The following is a 9,738-nucleotide window of genomic DNA, read 5'->3' on the forward strand; positions in this document are numbered from 1 at the left end:
CAGTTTTGTACTTGTTTTCTGTGGGAAGAAGTCACCTGATCTATTTAGATCATCTACTGGAAATCCTTCTCTTGGATGGATAGCTAGACTACAACATTTACTTTTTAAAGAGCCTGTTCCTCAAATACATATGATTCTATTCTACTACTTTCTTGAGATGCAATGCGTATGGGCAACTGTACATGCAAATGTGAGTGCTGCTTATTAACCAGACGGAAATTCGGTTGCTCCTATACTATGAGGTAAGGAGGCCTTGTCGGAAACCCAGGGAATTCACTGGTCAGTGAAAAACTCTGGGAACTTTACAGAGGAAAGATCACCAAGGACCCATATTTCACAAGAATGAAGGTTTGGATCACCTCACCAGGTAACGCATCCCATCTAGCTGGTAGAAGGGAAAGGGAACACGGAAAGAATGGGGGAAGGAGGCAGCTGTGATTACCAACTTCAGCTTCACAACTAGTGGCAGGGATGATGTCTAACAGCTCTGTTTTATGTTCATTTTTCCCTTTTATCCTCTTTCCTCCCTTGAATATGAAGAACGCTGGTGATAGCAAATTTTTTTTTTTTGGCAGTGGGGAGGTAAGTAGATTTTGTTATTTAGTTTTAGAAGAGGTACTGAGGATTGAACCCAGGACCTTGTGCATGCTAAACATGCACTCTGCCACTCAGCTATACCCTCCCCCTAGGCAAACATTTTAGATTTTAGGTGAGTGTGTGACCAAACTGACATCTCCCACAGTGGTTTTGTGACCCAGGGGATTCGTGTGACACCTGTGATGGGACTTTAACTTTTCACCTGGATGAAACCCAAGAGTGGATGTTGAGGAGTGAGAGGAGTGGATTTGGGTTTCTTTCTTTCCCCTTCCAGGTCCACTCTGCACTCTCTGTGCCCAGCTCCGTGCCTCAGAAGACTAAATGTATGGGCTGCATCATCAGGTTGTCTTGCTCACTGGCTTCTGATTGGAAACAGCCAATGGGTCATGGGGGGGGGGATTCAGAAGGAAGAAGGCGAGTAAGACTGGGATACTTATTCCCCCAGAACCCCGTTGTTATGTCCCCACAATCTTGGGGACTCCTCAACTTGGCTTCTTCTAAGAGGCCCCTTCCGCACAGATGACTGTTGTAGTAACCAGTCCTTCCCCCTTGCTCCTTCACATCAAAAAGTGTTTTATGATTCATTTTAATTCATTCAACGAATATTTATTGAGGATTTATTATATGTAAGACACTAGCGAGGGAAAGACTCAATCATTTGTCCTTACAGAGTCTAATGTCTAGAAGGAAGTCAAGTCACAATTAAAAATATAGCTCCATACGGTGCTAAGGGCCATGACAAAGGGGCAGAGGATGCCTGATGAAGACTCAGGGTGAGAGGAATCCACATAATGTGGACCAGCCTATGTGAAATCTTTTGGAACAAGAAGAGCTCAGCACATTTGATAAATGGAAAGAAGACCAGCAAGGCTCTAGCTCAGCGACTGAAGGGGAGAGGAGGCTGACTTGCCAAGATTCAGCAATGAATGAGCTTTGGGTAGGGAGCTGGGGGGAGAGGAGGAGACTCTCCGGACATGAAAAATAAAGTACATTGAAGTGAAGCATACTTTCGTTATCTCCATGTCCTCTCTTCACCTTATCAGTGATCTTGAAACACCGAGTCAGTCCACGCTCATTTTGCTTGATGAATTAATGTGCTAAAGTGGGTGGCAAGGGAAAAATCAATAGCAAAAGGGAGGGGAAATTGTGCACACATATAAATATGACGAATCACGCGTGACATGCTCTCTGCCAGACGGTACTTAACAGGAATGGCAGATTAAGAAGGGAGAGTCCTTAGAGTCAAAATTAATAGCAGAAAGTGGCAAGAATGTGCAGAAGTATAAATGGGATGAATTAGAAATGATGTGATCTACATTTAATAATATATCTCAGGAATGTGATATTAAATGAGGAGGGTATTCAACCAGTAGTTCCAAACTTATGTCAGAATTACCTTAGGATCTTTCTTCCTTTTAATTCAGTTTTTTGGGGAGACTCTTGAATTCTTCATGTACTAGTATTGGTGAGCCACTGCCTCGGGTGATTTAGCTAAAAAAAGAAAAATATATATTTTGACCTACTCAAAAGCAGACAATGTATTTAAAAGATACTGAGATGGGTACCCATCTACCTCACAGAGTCTGCTGAAGTTGTATTGTGTCTGAGAGGTCTCAGAACAGCTCAGAGAGCAGTCCTTGGTGATTTTGAAGTGTGTACCCCATTGATTAAGGGTGGAAACTCTACTCAACCAAAATCTGGTCATTTCTGGCTCTGGAGGTAGCTTTGAGGAGAGAAGAAGAAGAAGGGGGAAGACAAGGGGTCCTGGGTCCCATGACTCCATGAGTAACACCTGACGTTTCCACTCAAAGTGTCCTCTGGGTTCCAATAGGCAGATGAACGAGCAAACCATTGACAACAAAAAGACATGGCATCTTGCACTGAGGTCCTTGTAAGGCAGAGGGTTCCCTGTGCTGAGCCCCGAGAGCTCTGAGTACATTCCTGAGCACAGGAGGAGAGCAGGAGCTGTCCACAGCAAGGCACATTTGGCCATTTACAAGGACCTCTCTGGTCCGTGGGTCCCTAGGACAGAATGAGTCTGTTCCAGTCATTCATGTATGTCAGTCTCAATCAAGGTTTGAGAGGGACCAATGGGATGGACAAGCAAAAGTTGCTTATCAGATTTGGCAGGGTCCCTGAGCTGCCATATTTTCTCAAATTTAGAAGTACTCTTTGACATTATTAGTCCACCACCTTCATCCTGTCTATGGGAAACTGAGGTCCTGAGAGGAGCATCCTTTTACCTACTCTGTCCCTACCAGGTCATACATTTAACCAGGGTCTTGTATTTTGATCTCTTTATTCCCAGACAAGTGCTCCTCCCACAGGATGCAGACCAATGATGACTTGTTGGTAATTTGGTCTGGACCACAAAGATGCACGGGACTGAGGCAGGCTTCCCAGGACAACAGACTAACCCAGAGATGTGGAGGAAAAAGCAGTACCAATGTGGGAGACGCCACACACGGGGACCACTTGGCCAGATGGTCACATTGCAAAACTGCCAAATCAGCATTGTTTTGAGGGTCTTCAGCCCAACCCTGCCCTGATCCCCCTTCACTTTCAATGATTCTAACATTTTCTCCTGATCTCCTTCTACACCAGGAGCAGGCACCAATAGAACTGTTTTTAAGTCTTTGTTTTTTCCCCCACTGATGGATTGGCCCTTAAATATCATCTAATCCACAGAAACTGAAACTTTAAAATCAGTTAATAGTACTTGTTTAAGGTGCAGATTCCTGAGCTCTATTCCTAGAGATGGCAATTTCCTCGATCTGGAGGATCCACAATTTAGACAAGCCCCTCCCCACTGTAAGTGACCTTAATGTGAGTGTTTGCTAATGGTATTTTCAGAAATAGTCATCAGTTTAACCAGCCCTTTTTAAAGAGGGAGAAACTGAGAAATGAGTAGAGGTCTTACTCAACAGTAGGTAGATCCTAGGCTTTCTTTAGAACCTCTTGATTCAAGTCATACCAAACAATGAGTTTATTTGGAAGCAATGTCCAGGTTTTAGAGTGCTATGGGGACAAAGCCACCTGCTGTGGGGCTTCCTTCTGGAGCCTGGTGTCCTCTTGTCTTGCCCAGTTCCCCTCTGAGGGACCCTTTTCCTCCTTCCCCCAGACTTTTCTTTCCTCTCTTTCCTCTCTTGTCTTTCCTCTCCCTCTTTCCTCCCCTGCTTTCCTTCCACCCACTTCCTTCCCATCTATTCCAATTACCTATCTATTGCTGCGATAACTTTTCCCCAAGCTTAGCAGTTTTGAACAGCCATTTTATTTTTCTCACCATTTTGGGGGTGAGGAATTTGGGAAGGAATCAGCTCATTTTTCCTCTCTTGGGGTCTTTACATGGTTGCAGATGTCTGCTTGGGGCCACAGTCATCTGAAGGCTCTAATGTGTTGGCAGCTCATTCACATGGCTGGAAACTGACGCTGGTTCTCAGGCACGGCTTCTCTGGGTTTGTGGACCTAAGGACCTCCACTGGCCTCTCTAGCATGGTTGTCTCAGAGTAGTTGGTCCTCTCACATGGCAGTGCATGAGCGCTCCGTCCCATGAAATTGATGGAGCTCAAGCCTCAGGGTCCCTCACTTGAACAAGCCCCTTTAAAGACTCTGGGAGTGGCCCAAGTTATATGTTCATGTGATCAAACGATTCGTAGCATCTGTAAAAGTAATATATTCTAACCGTAATCAATCAGCCTGCCCTCCCTTTCCCCTCCGTCTTTTCCTCTCTTACACTTCTCCTGAATCAGGGGATGTTGGAATGGCTGCTAGCATTTTTGGCATCCAGCTAAAAGGAAATTGAAAGGGGGATCTGTTGAGTGTGGAGTTGGTGTGTTATATTTAGGTAGTTCTTAGTTACTTCTACATATCATAAGTTGCTGCCACCTGTCCTGATGTAAGAAGCTCTCTAAGCAATGTTCCACCACCCACTGGACCAGCTCTCTGACATATGACACTAAGGCATGGTTGTATTGTCATCCATGTACCTAACCCTAGAAGGATGTGGGTAGCAGAGGAGAGACTAGGTTTGAAATGTATGGAGTCAGAAAAATCATTCTGTGGAAATTTCTTCCAAATATCAAATACATAAATTTATAACTAGAAAATCAGTTCTCACGGAAGCCTATTCATTCTTTACTAGCAAGATAATTCAATATGTACAACTTTAAATGCATCATGCACTTTTTTTTCTTTTTTTGATGAAATTGCACAAAAGAGAATTAAAATTCCTGCATTTTTTAGGACACAAAACTGTGGTGAAACTACAAATATTAAGTATGGCTGTGCACTCGGGCATATATTTTATGCATTCCCAACTATAATCAAAACCAAAATATCATCAATTTTTGATCTGCCATGTTAAACAAAAGACTGAATTATCTTCCTATAGAAATTGAGTTTTAGTGAATTGACGTCCTAAATGAAAATTAATTAACTAATAATTAATCTACATGGATGTTTTACAATTTGTAGTATTTGATAGCTTGTTAAGATTTTCAGTTGATGCAATTTCCTTTCTCATTTGAAATAATATTCAGTCTTTAATTTGCATTCATTTTTTAAAGAACTACCCCCACCCCACTTTATAAGCTTTAGACCATATGAAACCTGGATCTGACCCAGTTCCATTCTTAAGCATCTTAGGATAATTTGACCAGGACAACAGTGTTACCAGCATTCCCTGTTTGCAGGACTTTCAGACTCTTCTCTCCCTCTTTGCATGTCCCTGCAAGACCCAATGACTTCTTGTTCTCCAAAAACGGCACAGAGGGAGCAGATGTGAATTACTCAGCCTCAGAGATCTCAAACCTCACAGAGCACTTTATTAGGGAAAACTGGAGGCTTCCAAAGGATAAATGAGGGCCCTGAAAGTGGAAGAGACAGGGTCACACGCTGAGAAGGGGTCCAAGGGTGAAGGGCATTATGTCTGAAGGGACGCTGAGCAGGAGAAAAGGGAAGAAGCAAATGGTGGTGTTCTTTGGGGGGACGGCCAAGGTCTTGGCAGCTGAGATTTGGCCAATGGAAACCATATACAGCATCAGTCAGGCACACCTGGAGAGATCCCTGGATGATGAGCCAAACCCTGGAGGTTGTTCCAGCTCTCCTTATCCCAGCTAGCCAAATGACTCTGCAAGACAGCAGGATAGAAAATGATGTCCTGGTGAGATTCTTGGACCCTGCTCACCTTAGGGCCCAGAATTACACATAATGGAAAAAAGGAGATAGGATCATTTTTCTATCTTTTTAGGGAGAGGAAACAGAAGAAGAGTGCCTTCGGGGGCTCATAGAGTGATCATGTGTTCTGGTTTTTCCAGTAGACTCCCAGCTTATGCTTGTTGTCCCAGTGTAATAATTAATTGCATCTCCTTTCGCTCTTAAAAGCATCTTGCTTTGGTCAATAAAGCGTGTGGTTGTCCTGGCTATAGTCACCTTAAAAAAAGAAAAAGAGAACTGGTGATGAGGTTTGATGAGAGGTTAAGGCCTGGGGTGACTGGCTGATGCATGGTACGCCCCGGGCTGGTTCACTGGGCTTTATTCTGACTTGGTCTCAGATACTCCACCACTTCGGCTTCCTCCTCGAGTACCCCTTATTCATTTCCTACTTGCCCACATCCCTTTGGCTACTGCTCCCCTTCCCACCTTCCCTTTCCCGAAACATACTTACCCCTCTGTAAGGTGTATCCTTACCTCCTGATTGGACTGGTTCTGTCCATCCCAAGCCTGCTGAGTTTCTGGAATGGACCAGACAACACCCAGGCCTCCCAGGGCGGCCCAGGTAAGTGTGGGAGATTGGAGCCCCTGGGACTTACTTCTTTTGGGGCAGATGGCCTGGCAGACAGCTTGAGACTGGAAGTTGTTACTGTTCCCCTGGCAACCGCCATAGATGAACTGGGAGCAGACTTTATTTTGCGCATCATACCACCAGCGTGGAAGGTAGGCCAAGCAGCGGCCAGGCTCTTTTGGCAAAATGCATACGTCTGCAGGGAGATTGAGAAGCAGAGCTGTTTGGATGCCTGGCTCCCTAAAGAATATCCCAGGCATGTGCCAAGGCATGGAGAAGTGTGTAAGGGCATGATATTGTTAGAGTGTGTTGCAGAATTTATCCTAGCAGGTAAGTTGGCAATGAGTGGATGCTTTACAAATGTTTACAGTAAAAAAAAAAATCAAACGTATCCTGAACTTAAAGAAGCATTTATTGAGCAACGGTTTTGTGCATAATAGTATGAGGTGCCAACAGAGTTCTTTAGAACCTCATGGTCCGAAGCGTAACAACCATAGTGCTTATTAAAGCGTCAGGCACTGTTCTTAGCACTTGACATATAGTAACACATAATCTTATAAGGTAGGTCCTCTTATTGTCCTCATTTTGCAGCTGAGTAAACTGAGGCTCAGAGAGGCTAAGTAACTTCCCTAAGGCCACATGGATGGTAAGGGATTTGAATGTAGTCTGTTGTTTTTAAGATCGAGATCAGACCCCCTACTCCAGCTGGCAAGGCCCTGCCTTGCCAGAACCTTCTCTACCTACTCAGGCTTCATCTTCCTCATCTCTTACCACGCTCATGCTCCTCTCTGTTTTCTGGCCTTTCTAGCCTGAGCATGGTGTCTTCTCACACAGGGCCTTTGCACATGAGCAAGTAGAGCCCATCATGGGCATCAGGGCTACCAGTAAATGTTGAATGAATGAATGAATGAATGAATGAACAAACGAATCAATGAATAGTCCTTGATGATCTTCTTTAGAGCTCAATGATATGGGCAGAGAGGAAAGAGTGTAGGAGACCAAGGGTGGCTAGGGAAGATACCTGAGATTTATACAGACGAGAGGCATGGAAAAAAAGCCAGGAAAGACAAATCATATACCTGTCTTTTACAGCTGTTGTGTCACTGCCACCATGCTGGCATTTGACGAGACTTCAGTGGCTACTTGGCATCTGAGCAGATCACAGAAGAGTAGCCAAGAGACTATATGGCCTACTAACCTCATCTTTCTTACACTTGGGGAAACTAAGGCCCTTAAAGGAAAACCTATGTCACTCATGTCACATACATAAATAGAGGCAGAAAGGAAGTAAAACTTGTGTCTTTCAACACCCTCCACAGCCCAGCACTGAGAGGGTTTGTGTCAAGTAGAAGATGCACCCAGACTCCTGGTCAGAGACCAGTCATCAGTGAACCCGGCGAGGGGCCCAACAATGCTGGTGCAGGTGGCCAGAAAATGAGGGAATCGGCTATTTCAGGGGATCTGAGAGTTACCTTGTTTGGGATTTAAACATTGCCTTGCACAGCCAAACCTGCAACACTTCATATTCTCCGGGCACTCTCTGTTCTTCACACATTGGTTTCTTTCTTCAATCGCACATTTTACTCTGTTTTTGGGACACGCGCCTGAGGGAGGGAAAGATAAACTCTTCTGGGGCCTTGAAGGGGCTAAAGCCCTCCTTTCCCAGACCCAAGGCACCACTGCAGAGGTAAAGAAGCTTGCTTTCACTTCACTGTCCCCAGACGGTAGTGGCCTTTGGCAGGGGCTCAGGATTTACACAGTGGTCCCCCATCCCTAACCCCCTAACAACTCACCGTCTGATCCTTAAACCCACCACCCATAAGTTTCCAGGGAGAGAGATGCTTTCCTCCAGAATGATTCTGATCACTCGGTTTTCCTGTATTTGGTGGTTCCCTGGGTGGGGGCAGGGGGCTGTCACTCTCAATGATTGAGATCTCCATTTCTGGAGTCAGACGGCTGAGCTTTTGAATTCTGTGCGTCCCATGGGGTGGCAGGCACCGTCTCTGAACTTTGATTCCCTCCTTTGCCTATAGGGTTGTTTTGGGGATTCACGTGACAAGTTAGTAAAGCCACTGTCAAGCTGCCTGGGACATAACAAGCATAATAACTAATCTTGACGCAGTGCTTTGGGAGCACTTGTCCTTTTCTTCTTAATCCTCATTACAACTCTGGGGGTAAGTCCTTTCAACACTCATATTTTATAAACGGAGGAATCTGAAGGTTTATAAACGGAGGTTATGGGAACTGGCCAGGCTCACACAGCTACTGGGGAGCAGAGCCGGATTTAGACCTGCAGCATGTGGCTCCCCTGCTGGCTGAGCACTCAGTTGATCTCAGCTGCTAATTATGGGGGGGGGGGGTGTCTTCACAGGCCAGCATCCCAGGAGACCTTCAAAGACCATTCTTTACCCTCTAGGCAAGGATCCCTGTGGGTGCAGGTGTAGTTGTGGGTGTGGGGAGTCCATGGGGGGCTGCAGTGGGAAGATTCGAAAGCTGATGAGGCGGTGCTAGGGCAAGTAGCCTTTCTTATGGGAAAAGCCCTTAAGTTGCCCAGTTCCCTCAATCTGTTTCATGAGCTCCAGGTCCAAGCCCTTCCAGGAAGAATTCCTCTCATAATGATGGCGGGGAGTCAGTTTCTTGCATTCACCAAGGGCATCTAACCAGGATGAAAGGCGCTGAAAGAACGGCTCTAAAGAGCTCCCCTCTCTCCCACCCAAGATCTCAGGCTGAGGTGGGGAAAAGCATTCCTTATCTGTAAAACTCTCTGTTTCTTCCTCCCAGACAAGCTCTGTTTCTCCAGTGGGAGGACCACGTCCCCAGTACTTACTGTGAAACGCCTCAACCAGCCCAGGTTCCTGGACACCCTCCAGGAGGATGAAAGGTACCAGGATTGGCAAAAGTCCTGAGAACCCCATTTTAGGAGCGACTGGTCCGACTGGTGGCACCAAAACCAAGAACTCCTGCTTGCTCAGCAGCTCCTGCTTCTGAACTTTCTGCCCTGGCACAGCCTGACACTCCAGGAGCCACACATCACTGCGGACACTCCCTTTGCTGGGGAACGCCAAGTCCCCAAGGCCATCAGTGGGACTAGCTGGAACCTGCTGCACCACCCGTTTCGGGGAAGGGGCTTGAGTGGCAGCTCCTCATCCTCAGCTCACTGAGGCTCTCTGGCTTTCTGGTCAACCAGGGAGGAAGGCAAATCTCATCTGGGGTGTCTAGAGCCCCTTAGCAGAAGGGCACCCACAATTCCAGGGTCTTCCGTTTTCCAGGGGGAGTTTGGAGGCCAAGAGAATCCTAGCTCTCTTCTCTTTCCAGTCTTACCCTTCTCCTGACATATCTATTTTTCTGTCTGCTTAATT

The 9,738-nt window shown here is 45.9% G+C and overlaps 1 protein-coding gene across 2 annotated transcripts; it reads right to left on the reverse strand.

The window, feature by feature from the left end:
- Positions 1–5,400: 5,400 nt before the first annotated feature.
- Positions 5,401–9,384, reverse strand: LOC106731084 (WAP four-disulfide core domain protein 6A-like). 2 transcript variants are annotated; one of them, XM_032461250.1, is made up of 4 exons: positions 9,207–9,384; positions 7,852–7,983; positions 6,286–6,575; positions 5,401–5,725 (listed from the first exon to the last, which is right to left on the reverse strand). In XM_032461250.1, exons 1-4 carry the CDS (start codon positions 9,292–9,294, stop codon positions 5,636–5,638), a joined length of 600 nt encoding a protein of 199 aa, XP_032317141.1. In that variant the 5' UTR covers positions 9,295–9,384; the 3' UTR covers positions 5,401–5,635. The 2 variants fall into 2 exon arrangements, with proteins under 2 accessions (XP_032317141.1, XP_032317142.1); XM_032461251.1 differs by having other exon boundaries at positions 6,408–6,575; positions 9,207–9,376.
- Positions 9,385–9,738: the final 354 nt, after the last annotated feature.

The sequence above is a fragment of the Camelus ferus genome, chromosome 19 (assembly GCF_009834535.1).
Source record: "Camelus ferus isolate YT-003-E chromosome 19, BCGSAC_Cfer_1.0, whole genome shotgun sequence".
Taxonomy (NCBI): Eukaryota; Metazoa; Chordata; class Mammalia; order Artiodactyla; family Camelidae; genus Camelus; species Camelus ferus.